The sequence below is a fragment of the Alternaria atra genome (assembly GCF_907166805.1).
Source record: "Alternaria atra isolate CS162 genome assembly, contig: 29, whole genome shotgun sequence".
NCBI classification, from domain to species: Eukaryota; Fungi; Ascomycota; class Dothideomycetes; order Pleosporales; family Pleosporaceae; genus Alternaria; species Alternaria atra.
The window spans coordinates 1,765,720-1,781,516 of NW_025091327.1; the positions used below are offsets into that span (position 1 = coordinate 1,765,720).

Genomic DNA, 15,797 nt, shown 5'->3' on the forward strand with positions numbered 1-15,797 from the left:
GTCGGGGAAACGGAAGCTCGACTGCTGGGAACTTTGCTGGTAACAAATCAAGCTGCATTAACGGCACGGCGCAGCATCAAAGTAAGGAAACGATCTGCGTACCTGGGGCACAGTTCTTGTCATCAATTAAATCGAACCAAGAACGCCTGGGCTGCGGAAACGACGTACGATGTGTATCACATCCCAGTGCTTCATTTCAATTATTTCGCCATGGCGGCGGTATTGCAAGCCACGCTTTTTATGGCGTCAGCCTTTCATAATCCTGCTACACGTCGATGTAGCCGGCTGATGCCAGTTTACCATAGTCTCTTATTCTGTACGCTAATACTCACGCTCGTCAAACATTACGACAGTCATGAGTGAAACGTCAGATTCAAAGCAGCCAGCTATCTTTGCCATCACCATCATCTTTGCTTCTGTCAGTACTGTTCTTGTAGGCCTGCGATTATATCACCGGGTTCTGATCAAACAGTTTTATTGGGGTAAGCCATCCGCAAAACATCAACCTTTTACATCACATAGCTAACAAGATACCTAGATGATGGCCTCATATGCATGGCATGGGCATTAGCCGTTGCGCAAGCGGGTGTGTTTCTCAAGTTCGTCGTTCTGACGAACCAGGGACATTACATCTGGAATATCTCTACACCCACCGTGGACCAACGCGTCGAGGCGGACAAGTGGAACATGGCCCAGCAGCTGTTATACAACCCAATCTTATGTCTCGTGAAAGCATCAGCACTGGTCTTTCTGATAAGACTAGGCGACCAAAGGACCTTAATCTATTGGAGTTTGCATGGTCTCTGGTGGTTCAACATTGGGCATATGGTATCCGTCTTCTTCGCCGCTTTGACGCAATGTCTGCCTATCCACATGTATTGGGACCACTACTACACGGACAAGAATATCAACGGCAAGGTGGTCAACCCAAACTATGAGTGCTACGATATGGCCACCTTTTCCCTCGTCACCGCCGGCCTCGCGATCCTAACGGACATACTCATACTCCTTGTACCCGTAGTCATGATGTGGAACTTGCGCATGGCCATCCGCCAGAAATTCGCTGTCGGCGCTGTACTTTCTGTCGGCTGGATCGTAGCTATCCTCGGCATCGTCCGGTTCAAAGTTTTTTATGACTTTTGGTACCCATCTGGTACCTCTACAGACCCCGCGTACAACGTCTCCATAACTCTCTCCGGTATCGAGGTCAACGTCGCGATTATGGCCGCCTGCGGACCCGCGCTCAAAGCCTTGGTAACACGATGCGCACCTCATCTCTTCGGCTCCAAGAGCAGCACTCGCCCTACGACGAACGTTTACTACTCGCGCGAATACGAAATGAACTCGGGTGCTTGCACAACAAAGAATAGTCGCTTCATTACGACGGCGCTTCGACAACACGACGATGACGGCGACAGTCAAGAGCATATCGTGCGCGACAGCTGTTCGCATACGGACAACAAAAGTATAGAAGCGCCTTTGACAGAAGAACCGGTAGTGCCATCAAACAGCCATATATTGCGCGATAACGAGGGCTGAGTACATGGCTTGTAGTTCCATACGCGAGCCCTTGATCGTTAGCCATTTTGGAACGATACGGGCAATGCTTCAAGCTAACAATACCATGCATTTATTGGGTATCATCACCATATCACCATGCTACGTGTACGCTTGCCTAAACGCCTGTAGCTTCTTCCCAGTGCGCCATGTAAATGCCTTCCTTGCCTCTACTACCATGTTTCTGTTGAGACCTGGCCGTCTAAACTTGTTTTACGAATGCTGTTACGATATCAACTTCTGTTCTCCGACATGCTGGGAAACGGAATGAACTTACTGGCATCAATCTGCACAACCTGCGGTAGCGCCAACCGGACCTTGTTCCTGTATAGCGCTGGTTGTGAGCGTTGCAGAGGATTGCCCTCAAAGTAGACCGTCTCCAACTCTTCCTTGTCCCTCAACTCCTTCTCAATCTCATTAAAGTCGCTCAACTTGCAGTTGCTCGCCCAGAACTCCGTGAGATGCTTGAGACCCTTCAATCCGGTGAGATGCTCGATCGGATTCGCACTGATATCGATCACGCTGAGGTTGACGTTGTTCTCCAGCCCAGATAGCTCGGTGAGGAGGTTGTGCGAGATGTGCAGCTCTTCGAGATTGACGAGCTTCTCCAGACCCGTTATTGAGCGCAGACGATTCGACTGTATGCTGAGGATCTTAAGATTCGTGAGGGAGTCCAGGCCCTTAATCTCAGTAATCTTGTTCTTGCCCAGCCACAGCTCTTCCAACCCCGTCAGCGTCTCCAACCCTTCGATATCCCGTACCCTGTTTGCACCAAGCTCGATCTGTCGCAGGTTCGATAACCCTTCTAGATTCTCTATCTTGCTGATCTTATTCTGCACAAAGTATAGATCCTTGAGCTTCGTCATGTGGTTCAGCCGTTTGATGTGCTTGATCTTATTGAAGGAGAGGTCGAGCGATGTGAGTTCGGTGAAAGCATCGAGACCTTTGATGTGCGCTATTAGGTTGTCGTAGAGATCAACTTCTGTGAGGGTTGATGCGACATCTTCCGGTATCGCGATGCTTTCGATGCGGTTTTGGCGCAAGCAAAGACGCTGTCACGTTAGGCAAACTCATCCACGACTGAGACATGGCATACCTTCATCTGCTTGAACCTCTCTAACCGCAACGCCGACATGTCCGAGATTTTGGAATGTACGATTTCTATATCCTCCTCATCTTCTGGTGTATCGTCGAGCAGATCCTCATCCGCAGCCAGTTGTTCCGGAGGCGGACCCTCGTCGTCTGATACTTCTGGGTCGCTCACAACCTGCGCATGCGGATCTCTTGGTTCGTCACCGATACTCATTTTGTCTATTCGCAGCTTCCCGTCCCAGCCGTTGCTGTCTCGTGGCTTGTGGTCGTCTTTGTCTTCATCGCGTGTTTCGCTCGCGTCGGTCGTGGCCGCGGGGTCGCGTTCGCTGTGCGGGGCAGGATTTGGTTCGCTCATTGTGCGCGAGATGTCGCTATGTGTAGAGGCGACTGCGCTGTCTTCTTTGTACACGTGGAAACTTTCGTAGGTAGGTTTGATATCTAGGCAACCGTGTGTGAAGTGGGAGTGATCGCCTGCCGCGAGAAGTTACGTCGTTTGACAACTAACCTTAGGCTAAGCAAGGGTCCAGCGGAATGACGATCGCGAACGATCGAAACACCAACACTCCACCACCACCGTCGACGCCTAAGCTAGACATCACAGCTACCATCTGAAAACAGTCACACCTTCACAGCACAATGTCAATGCTATTCTCTCGCCTTGAATCTTCGCACCGTAGACACAGAACGATTTGGCAACGTTGTTTCATCACGACTGACCAGTAAACAGTATTCATTCGAGTTGCTTTACCCCCTAGGTGATCCAGCCCATATCGACGTTGCAACTCTGATCCATAGGACTCACGTAATCTGCCAACCTGTCCACCATCCAACCAGACTGGACCGCATCTAGGCTTCCCCTTTTCGTATCCACCACCGATTCTTCGAGTCTTTCACACCTCGAAGCGGCAGTAGAATATATGGAACACTGTGACGTCGACCTTCGACCTAAGCGTATCGCACTCGACACAAGACACTTGGAAGTGCTGTAGGAGAATTGCAGGCATCGAGCATGACTCTCGCACGCCGACCTGCAAGCTTCGACAGAGCTATGCGCCTCTTCGCTCCTCAACACATTTTTACTGAATTCCGGGTCGACGGAGTAATTATCCCATTCTAAATTCTCCTTGCCCAGCTTGGAGTGTATGTATGCTTTGAAGACATCGGCATGCCTCAAAGGAGCATCCTTTGGACGCATACGATGCCACTCTTGTTCGAACTCCCACAACGACCGGATCTCGTCTTCTGGCATGTGGTGGTAGGTGATCGCGGGATAGCACCATGGTTGCCTGTTGACATTTGTGGTGTTGTGGTCGAGCGTTGATACTGGATCACCTTGGAAGTGAGGAAATGCCCACATCAGTGGTACTTGAGCGTCCTTCAATGCTCTCCCGAGGACCATGTCTCCAGCCCATTGTGCGATGGTGTACTGATTCAACTCTTTCTCATGAGCTCTCCAATACTGTACTACCTTCCTTATTGCCGGCGCTGACAAAGCAAATCCTGAACCACCATGAGCAAAGAGTATCTCGCCAATAAACATCTGCTTGCTAAGATAATGCGGAATCTCTGCATCGAATTTGGACAAATATTCTAGTAAATTGCTCCACATCAGGTACGTATCGAGTTCAACGAAAACGAACCACTTTGCTTGCGGCATCTGTCGGAGACTTTTATCCATCATAGGCAAGAATTTAAACTTGTCGAGTTTCCACCCAGGATTGCCTAACGACCCTGCAGTGCCGCTCCCATCGTGTGCGATGCCGTCCAAAGAGAGGCCATCTCGACCCTTCCTTTTGAGCTGATGGTAAAGGTCGAAGTCTGGCACCGAATCCTTCAGATCCTGGCTTATCTCATCAAAAACGTCATAGACGTGATGTCCCTCGATGTCTTCTTCCAAGTCGGAATATATGAGGTAATTTGGTATGCAGCGCAGTGTAGTGTTGAGATGGATCGGTAGCTTTTCCACTATTTCGGTTGCACCTGTACGAAGGACGACCAGTACTTCCTTCGCCATGGGGTTCTGGGGGCAGTGAATCATACTCTGGCGCTGGATTGGTATACTGGGGCGTGTTATCAACCTTTGATGCGAAAAAATGAAGTAGAAGCAAATAATCAAGGCGGCAATAACGGTTCGAGCTCTGCGTCGGGAGTTCATCCAAGTCCTTTCTGTAGCCATTCTCGTTCGCTCAAATCGAGCATATTTGAGGTCGGTGTCGAGAATGATTTCGATAGACTTCATTGAAAGTTCGCCACTTCGTGTACTCTGGAGTTGGCTGTGCCGTTTCTGACCCCACGGTAGTAACGAAATTGGCATTGTTAGAGTCATCCAAGAAAGTGGCACGGTATTGGTGGCGACTAATAAGAGTGTTGGTTGCTTGTAGCTGAGAAAGCGAGAATAACAGATAGACCTCCTCTTTTGCGTTTAAAGTCGTTAATGCACAGGAAACCAACAAGGAGGAGACACAAGGTACCCGGGTGACTTGTTGGAGCACATATGGCTTATTCAACGAGATAGCGTCGCAAATCTACCGGTAACATTTCGGTCGTCGTCGTCAGCCACTCCAGCCTCGGCCCCCTTTCCATCAACAACATCGTCAACGATTCCATCATCAACGGTACACGGAACAGAAACCGAAGCCACAGCTAGAATAGATAACGGCGGTATCAGCAAAAACACAGTACAAGTCTTCGTAACAGTTGTTCACGTTAGAGCTTGTCTTCGCTTCTACCGCGATCTAGATGGCTGCATAGCTTCCTGTGGTATAGAAACTTCTTTGCTCGTGGGATCTTTCGGATTCAAAAAGAAGAATTGGCCATGCGAAATAGCAAAAACATACAACAGCGGGGATTCGCTAGTGGTCACCCACCTAACTACTAATCCGCCGGTACACTGCTTGTATATGGCTGAGCGGACGGGAAGCCTAATTTTCAGTGTCCTATGGTCGTATGTGAAAGATAAGCTTTTCTAATTGATCTACAATACAAAATGTGGAGGCTAAGGTAAGAAGTCTGATCGCCTTGCTACTCGATAATAGAAAGCAGTACAGGGGATAGGGCAGCGTTCTGGAATGCGAAAATCTACAAGATACATGACAATGTACTTAGTCTATCGGCACACGATGCGCGCCGGAGTTGGTCGCTACTATATTCAAAGCAACGTTTTCCAAAGCAACTTTGAGTTGTGCTCGATGTTCCTCGTGAAACTTGGTAGTTGGGTAATCATGGTGTTCCGAGAAATAGTCGGTGGAGAAGGACAATCGGTATCTATCCCACTTCTGAGTTACTACAGTCAGCTTGCGCTCTATCAAGTCACTGCAGATGCTATAATAAGATTTGCTTACAGTTCTCCAGTGCGTTTTATCCTTGTGAACGCGGTAAATCACCTAGACCCTAAGTATACCCAGCCTTCATAGATCTTGCTTCAATCTCGACTTACCTCATGTGCTGGGAGACCACAATCGTACTTCCAGTAGACAAAACGAGCATGGAGACCTCCCAAGTCTGCATAAGCTGTCCACAAATCTTCAATCAGCTTAACGGAGACAATCTGCAAAAGATACTCTCTATTGCCAGACTTGCTATTGTCTCCCTCATAGAGAGCAGGCAACAATCTCTCTGTGTAATGTGCGGTGATCTGAGACCAGAGGAAGTCTATCCGCTGTAAAGCTTTCCGACCTATGCACGCGGAATATGATGGTCGCTTATAAAGTCCCATATGATCCCCAAGCTCCTCAAGCGCAATGATGAATGGTAGTCGGACAATTGATTCTGCTTCTGCTGCCAAGATCAAGCAAGCTTGCTGAAGAACTTTCTCTGCCGAGTCTCCATACTGAAGTCGTTTGAGGCCATCTCCGAGCCGCACTAGATCACTTTCGTCTTCGTCCATCGATCGAAATGCATCTCGAAATACAGCCGTGGCACTCTTGGCGTAGTCTATCTTCAGTCGTGCAACCGGCTTAATTAGACCTTGCAAGCCATAAACTTTATCCCTTGTATCGTAGCATTGACTTTTACTGAAGGTTGCAAGCAGGTCACTGTACGTGTATTTCTTTGCCGAAAGCGCATGTTTTGCAAGCCAGATGACCTGTTTCGGTACACAGTCTTGAACCTGAGCAGATAGTCGCGGTATGCTTGATAGGCAAAATCGCTTTAGCTCATCCCATGAAAGCAAAGTCTCTCCGCAGATGATTCGAACATATCGAGCCAGCATGATTTCTTGCACAATCCAGAGTCTTTGCCAGTACGTGTTTTCGAAGAAGCGTCTGAGCGCGGAGATAGGTAGGGAAGGCGGCTGAGAGCTAGTTTTGTTCCTAGTATCCCCTTCTTCATCGAATTCAAGAACTCGATAACGCTTGCGTTTCTTCTTTTGTGACGAAAAGGTTCTTTCTTCGTGATAGTGTCTCAGGCCAGACTTCAGCAATGTCATTGCCGCCTCAACGTCAGCTTGAGATGGCCCGAGCCATACATAGACATAAGCGGCTCGACTGTAGATCTCAGACATCATTTGTACCTGATGATTTCGTTCGCTGATCACCGTTTGATAGATGCAAATCTGGTCAATCCACAACCACTGTGTGTCGGCCTCGTAGAAGCTGTTACTTCGGAATTTGAAGAGTCGCGCTCTAAAAGCCTCGAGAAATGCGTGGAGATTCTGACGTACTTCAAACGACTGGCCGTTGATGCTGATATGTGCGAGCGGTGTAGGCGGACCCCACACGTAGGAGATCGCCCGATAGTCTGGCGTCTTATCATCTTCGAGATAGGCGTTCTCGAGTTTGCAATTGATTTGGCCAGAAGATTCGGGGATGATAGATATAAGTCGGATCTGCTGTCTGGTAGTCTCGAGTGGCTCATGCTTGAAGCTATCGATATATGTACCATCCGTAGTTGCCATTCTTCCCCAAGGCGAATCAAAGTCAGCATGAGCGATCTCCTAGTCTGAAAACATAGCGGAGATATTTAGGATCATTGTAAATTATCTGCAAGCCCTCCCATAGGCAGGCCGCTCGCTGAAATCGATACCTATATGAAGCTAGGCATCCTGCTTACCTGCACAATGAACTTGAACCTGACAGCTTGCGCTAGACTGATGTTGCAACCAGTTCGCCAAATAGCACAGGACTCGTCTGGAGATGGGGGGAAGGAGCAGAAGTAGGGTGCAGATGATAGATCTCCGCGGTAGCTGAAGACGAAAGCACCCCTCATAACTAAAAGTGGGCACCACAAGGGTAAGATTTACATCTGCTCGGCCTTCAGGGATACGGATACGTTCGATGCTAAGCCCTAAGGCGACTGATCACGCGGGCAAGGATGACCAATGAGCGTCAACCATGTAAGGAGCAGACTCGGCCTCCTCGCACAGCTGTCTACGCTCTTGCAATCGTTCATACAGTTCTATTTGGTAGACAGAAATGATTATGCTGGATCTGCGTTGCTCAGGGCACGGAACAGAGGCTACCTGTCCATAGCTGCAGGGTTTCGTCTAACGTCATGCCGTAGTGTTCAAGTATCCAACTGCACCCCGACAAGTCTTACGATCACGATCTCTGTCCTGTGAGGCACCACACTGCGAAAGTAAATATTGCTCAAGCAAAGTCAACAGCTCAACTGTGATCAAGAAAAATGCACACCCATTCATAAAAACTGCATCATATTTCCATACAAGTGGGCAATACACTCATCGGCCTCCTCGACTCTGGCCTACCATACGTCCTTAAGAAGTGGCCTCTAGGGAAACAATCCTCAACCCTCTCAAAACTATATCGAACCAGACTCCTGACCACATGACCTCTGCTGACATGACCCCTCCCTACTCTGACCGTTTGCACATTAGTCTTGACCCACAGTACCGGAAGCGCGACAGCAACGCCAGCTTCAAGTGATTCTTCGTCGGATGCCAGACTGGGAGCGATGCTTGCCCGGTAGCTATCGCGGGTGCTGGCTTTGCTCTTCCGCCAATAATGACCGCGTCCGTTTCCTCCAGAAGCGTAGAAATCGTCATCGTCGGAGTCGTCGCTGCAGTGTGAAGATAATCTTCTCGCTTTCCACTTCCAATCTTGCGGTGCTTCTACTAGGCTCTCGTCGTCTGTGAAGCTCGTGCAGAGTTTCTTGAGTGAGGGGAGGTTGACGGCGACGATGGCGAATTGCACTTCGAGTGAGGCGATGATGATCATCTTGCCGAGGATCCAGGAGGTGTCAATGGGCTCAGCGGACTGAGCACCAAGTTGGAGCAAAGGGATCAAGCGGAAGATTGCGATGATGACGGAGATGCTGCCGAAGGCGATGACGCTGAGAACAGCAACCTTGCGACGGAAAGACATTTGGCAGTTCCAAATTGTGGAGATGGGCAGGATGAGGATGTATAGGTCTAGGGCAATGTTCTAAGCGGGTTTCAAGGTTAGCTGGGTGAAATGTGAGAATGGTGAAATAGAGTGTACTTACCAATAAGCATGGTGTGAGGAGGACAATGAGTTTGTTCATGCAGTAGGCATTTGGGTGCGTGCCTGGGTGCAGAATCTCGTCAAAGGGTAGACACTGGATGCATGCAAGAAGCCTGGTCTCGTGCGTTAGTTTGGTTTGAATGAGGAGAATAAGAGGAGAAAGATGACTTACATATTGCAAGCCCAGACAATAGTGTTCAACCCCACGCCAGCGTAGACAGCGTACCGAAAGGCGGTGCTTTCGGGCGATAGCCGGAGGTAGAAGAACAGGAAAGCGGATTTCATGACCCAGTGCACCGAGTAGTATATTATCTCCTCGACAAAAAGCCACTGATGTCTTTCGTCAGTACAAACACCCTTACTAAACTTCTTCTTGCGTTTGCACATACCTTGACAATCTCGAGTTGCTGAATAGTATTAAGGACATCCATATGTCTGAGTGTATCTGTTAGCCGGGACTTCGCGATGTAGGGTAACTGTATAGTCCTTACAATCCACATCCCCAGTAAAGAAACATATGCAAGACACCTTGCTGAGCGAGACTGAAGATGAATACCACCACAGCAAAGTAGTCGTCCCATCCCCAAGTTCTTAGTACAATGTAGCGACAGTAGAATCTCAAAAAGGTCGAAGTGGTGCCTAAAAAGAAGGTAACGTAAGCCACGGCATAAGCCAGCGGCTGCAAATTAGTAGCCAGTGCCATAGTTGAAGCAAATGGCGACGTGAATCAATCACGAGAAAGAGTGGAAGTTGGGCAGCTCAGCTCACACCTCAACCATCGCAATAATGCATGGCTCTCTCAAGTATCTTAAACCCCTTCGCTCACATCATTCATCCTCTGCTTTTTCCCGACACATATATCGAAACAGGCATACGATCTAGTTTCGTCGCCGGGAACCAGTTTTCGGAGTATCTTCCAATACGTGTGCCACCTGCGTTCTCAGGGTGAGAGTGCTCAGGGCAAAAATCGTTGAAGACTTTGGTCGACATAAGCAAGACAGCTGTTTCGGTGTGGCTGGCGGGCGAGTACCTACTTCAAAGCATTACTGGTGTTTGCTTTTTTGCTCGAGAAGACCCGTAGACTATACCGCTGCGCCGCATATGTCTGATGTGGGGCTCTGATCGATGCTCAACGTTTTTGGCGACAACGTTGCAGCGACCAAAAGCTTGAATGTGAACATCCGGTCGTGGAGCCCCAGTCCGAGTATGAGACTTTCAGATCTATTTCTGCGCTGATATACCGACATGGAGGCTCTTGGTCCCGAACGCTTTGACAATATTAGTATATCGTTGAGCCGAGCAAATCCGTAGCTCTCCTAGTCAGAACCTACTGCTGCATTTGCCACTCTATTGCCTTCGCCAAGGCAACCGATTTCTTATGCCAGATCTTGTAACAAAGATGCTGCTAAGGCTACGGATGATGCGCAGAACAAGCAACATAGGATTAGCAGGACGCGCCACTCAGAGACACCCGCCTTTCCCCACTTTCATCCCGAAACACCAATAGGATGGTGTTTTAGCACAGATCGCCAAACCTCCGCCTATTAGCTCCAAATCTGAAGCTCTTTCGGGGGTGCGATGGAGACAGTCGTCTTCCCAAATAGCTAAAACAGAAAACAAAATAGTCGTGATTGGTGCGTGAAGACGTAGTGTCAGTAGTTCCCGCCCCTAGGTCTATTTCCGTTAGCCGCTAGGCTGCAGAAGCTATATGCAGTCGATGCGTCCGCTATGCGAAGCTTCAGAAAGCATGCGAAACAGTTTCCAGACGTGTGAATCATCGGAGGTTCTCAACTATATCAGGCTCATCAGGAGCCGCACAGCAGCGCACGCACACCACCGAAGTCGCATACATCTTCTGCGGGCTCAGCATCGTTGCTGAACAAAAGGCGAACTATACCGAAGGCTCAGTACAACCAGAGAAAAGGACGCGCGACATGACCAACTACCATTCTGGAGGGGGAAGAGTGTATATATACCTCGGAGCGACGTGAAGATCAGGAAACGAGAATGGAGAAATGTAAGAAGCCACCACTTTTATCTTCTGCGTGAGGAAACCCGACATCTCTGCAGGAGAATACTGGCCGGTCATGCGTACGTCTGCCCCTTGCGCAATGCTGGGAAGCAGAATCCCGCCGTTGGATTGGACATTGTTTGAGAATGGTCGTACAGTGACGAAAAGGTCTACTTTGGCCACCCTCGCATGTGCAACCTGGGGCTTGTCGGATGAGATTAGCACGCAACGGTCGGTTGATCTTCCGCTTGTATGCTCCGGATATTGTAAGCGCAGATCTTGTCTCTTCGAATCGTTCGGCAAAGGCGCGCTTTGCGGGGAGCCTCTTGCGTCAAAGTATATTACACCACCACCACCACAGTGGGTGGGACGATTAGCGTATAGACGCAAACCAAGGATGGCGACTCGTGACTTTGTGGACATGGATGCCATCGCATGAAGCTGCAAGATCGGCAGACGTGCGACGGGCCGTCCTGCACAGCGCTTGCCACTGTGGAACACGACAGGCTCTGACATGTGACAGAACGAGCAACGACTTCAGCGCTCTACGCTGCGACCACGGTGACCATTACGATTATGTTGAGAATCGGCTGGTAACTCCTGCGTATCGATGAAAGGATAATGCCGGCGCAGTCAATATTGGACCAGCATTATGGCGGCAGAAGCGCATCGGGTCCTACGGCTGATGTGAGTTGTGATAGGTCAGGGCAAGGCCGCGTCCCCGTACCATGGCGCCTAAGTGCTAACCGTGAGTCAACTGCAAGCTTGTGGCCGCACGAACGGTCGCATGGCCTGGGAGTCGGTCGCCTTTGAAGGTTTCGCGAAGGTGAGGTTATGCAGGGCTCGAAGCGTAATTGTCTGGAGTCTATAGGCAAACGAGAATGAAGTTGTTGGCGGCGGGTTATGGGTAATGTGCCCTTGATCAAGATGCTTGGCTGTCATTTCCCTGTGCGACGCGCCTGCTCCGCGATGCGGTGGACGATGTGATTGGATAAATGGATGATGAATAGTGCTCCCTTGGAGATGTGCAGCGTGGAGTGAAGGTATTGTATATGAGTCTGGCCATGCACTCTTGCTAGGGCGATTGCAGGCTAGGGGCGAAATGGCATGGTTATTGGGGGACCCCCATAAAGAGGCCCCTGTCGCTATCGAATGTGGCCGCTCTTGCACAGCCCCGATACAGCTATCGAGAAAGCCATCTTTGTGAGCGCATTGTTTCAATCAACCACCAGCAGAGCCAGAGTGCAGACGCAATCGCGTCAACGAACGTGTGAGAGAACCCGTGCTGGTCAAGTGAACTGGCGATTGTTGTTGTGGAGCTTTGGCGCTGATGACGGTGAAAGACGGCGTCTCATTTCCGTCCACCTTAGCGAACCAGCCTCATCCCAAGCAGCGTATCCAAGCTTCGCTCCCCGTCGCCCTCGCTCTTTCCCTCGGACTCCCTCGACGATAGCGACTGCCCCAGCTGCGAGACAAGGCGATCGCTCCTTCCATCTCGCGCATTAATTCAAGCAATCGCGACCGGGTCACGCCATTGCCAGCCAGCCATCCACCGCTCCCACCCACGAGCGAGTTCCACCACGCGACGACCCAAGGAGCCCTTGGATCCCCCCCCCAAGCCTATCACTACACGTCCCGACACCTGCGCGTTGTTGCGTCTGACATACTCAACGCGCAGCCATGAGCACCGAGCCCACGCAGCTCTCTGCTGACGCAACTCGCCCATCTACTGAGAAGGCAGTAGGCTCGTCGGAGCACGCCAACGGCACCGGTATGTTTTGGTGCTATCACTGCCACCATGATAACCCACTGCCGCCCTCCAAGACTTGATTACTAACAAAATGCAGCCGCCATGCAAAATGCCATTGCCACCAACTCCTTCGCTCCAGGTCAATCCTCGTCGCAAGGCCCCTCGACTGCCGCTGCTGAAGGCGACTCGAACCAAAAGCGCACCCTCTTGAACGTTCCCCAATCCGGGTCGCAATCCAACGAAACTCCGAACACCGGCCTCAGCGGCGCAACTGCGGCCGACGCTGAGAGTATTGGGCGAGGCTCCAAGCACTCTAAGCGAAGCTTCATGGGCAAGCGACGGGCAGGAAGCACGGCGAGCAGCAAACGCTCTCACCCGCGTGCTGCACCCTCGGAAAAGAACGAGCAACCGCCTCCGGTACCTGCCACAGCAAACCGTCCAGCATCGACACGGAGCAAGACGAAGAAGTCCGGTGGTCTGTTATCCTGCCTGCCCTGCTTTGCACCCAAGGAACCTCGAGACGACTCTACGCCTCTGGAGAATGTTAAGCAAGCCCAAAAGGTGCCCGCCGGACGTACATCTCAGTCAACTCCCGTTAAGAAGCAGGAGCCTACCATTGCTGAGTCCAGCAACACAGACTCAAAAGACCCACTTGATGAGAAGACCGGAGCCGAGACCTTAGGAGTAGGTCTTGCTGAAAAGCCCAACCATGGTGACGGCACAACCGAACAGCCAGCAGTGGAAGCGCAGCCCCCGGTTATCACAAGAAGCCCATCCCAGAAGCAGCAAACGGAAACAGTGTCCCCACCCCAGCCCGGTACTCTACAAACTGGCCATCCCCAGATAAGCATCACAAACCCTACGCCCATCGCTACTCCGGTACTTCCTCGGCCATCAGCAGAGCAAGAGCGCATAATACAGGATCAGACCGAGGAGCAGAAGCAAATCGATAACGACATTGAGATGAAGGATGTGCCGCTATCGACCAACGATGTTCACCAAGAGGGAGAGGATACAAGCGCAGAGGCCGAGGCCGAGCATCCCAAGGTCGATCTACCTCCACCGCCACCGCTCGCCGAGAGGCAGGTTGCTGTGCAACACCAGACTGCAGAGGTAGCCGAGGTAGCAGAGCCTCAGAAGTATCTTTTGGGACCTATTGCACCTAGGTTCCAAGGAAAGAAGTGCTTGGTTCTCGACCTGGATGAGACACTAGTCCATAGCAGCTTTAAGGTATGTTTGATAATACAGAGTGTTTGCTTCTGTTTGTTAACGCGACGCCAGATTCTGCATCAAGCCGATTTCACCATTCCTGTTGAAATTGAAGGCCAGTACCACAACGTATACGTTATCAAGCGACCTGGCGTCGACCAGTTCATGAAGAGGGTGGGCGAACTTTACGAAGTCGTTGTGTTCACCGCGTCCGTATCAAAAGTAAGCTTGGACTTCTCCCATACATGATGCATGCTAACCATTGCAGTACGGTGACCCGCTCCTCGACCAGCTTGACATCCATGGTGTTGTCCACCACCGACTGTTCCGCGAAAGTTGCTACAACCACCAGGGCAACTACGTCAAGGTATGGTCGCCAACATCATCGTGCTTTATCAATTCCTAACATATTGCAGGATCTTTCACAAATCGGTCGTGACCTCAAGGACACCATTATCATCGACAACTCGCCCACCTCGTACATCTTCCACCCGCAACACGCCGTTCCCATCAGCAGCTGGTTCTCTGACGCACACGACAACGAGCTCCTCGACCTGATACCCGTGCTTGAGGATCTTGCCGGCCAGCAGGTCAGCGATGTCAGTTTGGTGCTTGATGTTGCTTTGTAAGCATGAATTGAGACGATAGTGATGAGAGAACACCCTTGCGCATGCCTTTTCACCACGCCGACATAATCACTTTTCTTCGAGCCGAAGCTGCAGGAGCACTGCTCTTGCAGTTTCGAACCTGTACTTTGTAATCAGTTGTAATCTGCATCAAGAGGCGGTCTGAGGGGGGCAGATGTGAGATTAGTGGTTGAGGATTGTCTTGCAGTTTCAGACTCTGCGTGCTTGACTTCCACTGCCGCGAGCATGGCTTCGGCGCAATGTGCTTCGATACCCACTCCCGCTAGCGCCCGAGCTGCAACGAGTCACATTTCTCTTTTACGCAACAAAACCGGAGGATATTGGCGCAGAATGGCGTCGATTTGGCTGAAGAAGCCATGAAAATAAGCAGTAATATTGGCACATACCCCCTTTCTACAATTGCGACGCGCCAGACCCTTTGGGGTCGCGTTGCACTTACTATCAATACCATTTCCTTTGTATACTTGTGTGCTTTCTTGTTGGTTTTGCATTGCTGGCTGGAACATGCATGGTCTGTTCATACCCACGACTGGAGCGTGTATTCGTGCTGCTCGTCGTTTGGCTCGGTTCCTTCTTCGCTCATGTATGTCCACGGGTCTGTCTTGACGGTTCGGCAGGAGTGCTAGCCAGATAGTAACTAGATATCCAATACCACTCCCATAGTCAGACCACAATCCAGAATCTCTTAAAACGCTCTAGATGTATATCGTACCGTCCAACGTCTTTCCTGTCTGTGCTGTCACACGCGCACCTGACGTTGACAGACCAACAGAACGCCCGTCTTGGCATTCACATGTCGAAAATACATGACTCGCATGATCACTCACCTTACGTCCCACCCAAAGTGTCCCAAATACAGTCCGCATTACGTCGTCGCCACGCTGGAGGGGTCCAGCGTAAGAAGCTTGTTCAGCTTTTACCTGCAGTGCTGCGCCTTATTTCTTTGCCACGTTCTCATAGCCTCGCTGTGACGACGCTCAATTCTCGCTAAGGCTCATTCCGCTCGCGATTGCTGCAAGTTGGCTTCGCCTTACATGGCTCGGTGACACTACGCCCACACCTGCATCTTTCTTTGCTAGACATCACCCGTC

The 15,797-nt window shown here is 50.5% G+C and overlaps 3 protein-coding genes across 3 annotated transcripts; 2 read left to right on the top strand and 1 right to left on the bottom strand.

Moving 5' to 3' along the window:
• Window positions 1-355: 355 nt before the first annotated feature.
• Window positions 356-1,539, top strand: ALTATR162_LOCUS8906 (uncharacterized protein; the record flags this gene model as incomplete). The annotated part of the gene is made up of 2 exons (XM_043316539.1): window positions 356-482; window positions 539-1,539. The coding sequence occupies 2 exons, from the start codon at window positions 356-358 to the stop codon at window positions 1,537-1,539; spliced, it is 1,128 nt and encodes a 375-aa protein (XP_043172474.1).
• A 220-nt stretch (window positions 1,540-1,759) lies between these two features.
• On the bottom strand, window positions 1,760-10,428 carry ALTATR162_LOCUS8907 (uncharacterized protein; the record flags this gene model as incomplete). Its single annotated transcript, XM_043316540.1, has 11 exons — window positions 1,760-1,779; window positions 1,835-2,609; window positions 2,654-3,087; window positions 3,730-4,669; window positions 6,086-7,511; window positions 8,494-9,029; window positions 9,091-9,202; window positions 9,262-9,419; window positions 9,479-9,524; window positions 10,331-10,357; window positions 10,421-10,428. The coding sequence occupies 11 exons, from the start codon at window positions 10,426-10,428 to the stop codon at window positions 1,760-1,762; spliced, it is 4,482 nt and encodes a 1,493-aa protein (XP_043172475.1).
• A 2,352-nt stretch (window positions 10,429-12,780) lies between these two features.
• On the top strand, window positions 12,781-14,688 carry ALTATR162_LOCUS8908 (uncharacterized protein; the record flags this gene model as incomplete). Its single annotated transcript, XM_043316541.1, has 5 exons — window positions 12,781-12,871; window positions 12,948-14,080; window positions 14,132-14,281; window positions 14,328-14,426; window positions 14,476-14,688. The coding sequence occupies 5 exons, from the start codon at window positions 12,781-12,783 to the stop codon at window positions 14,686-14,688; spliced, it is 1,686 nt and encodes a 561-aa protein (XP_043172476.1).
• Window positions 14,689-15,797: the final 1,109 nt, after the last annotated feature.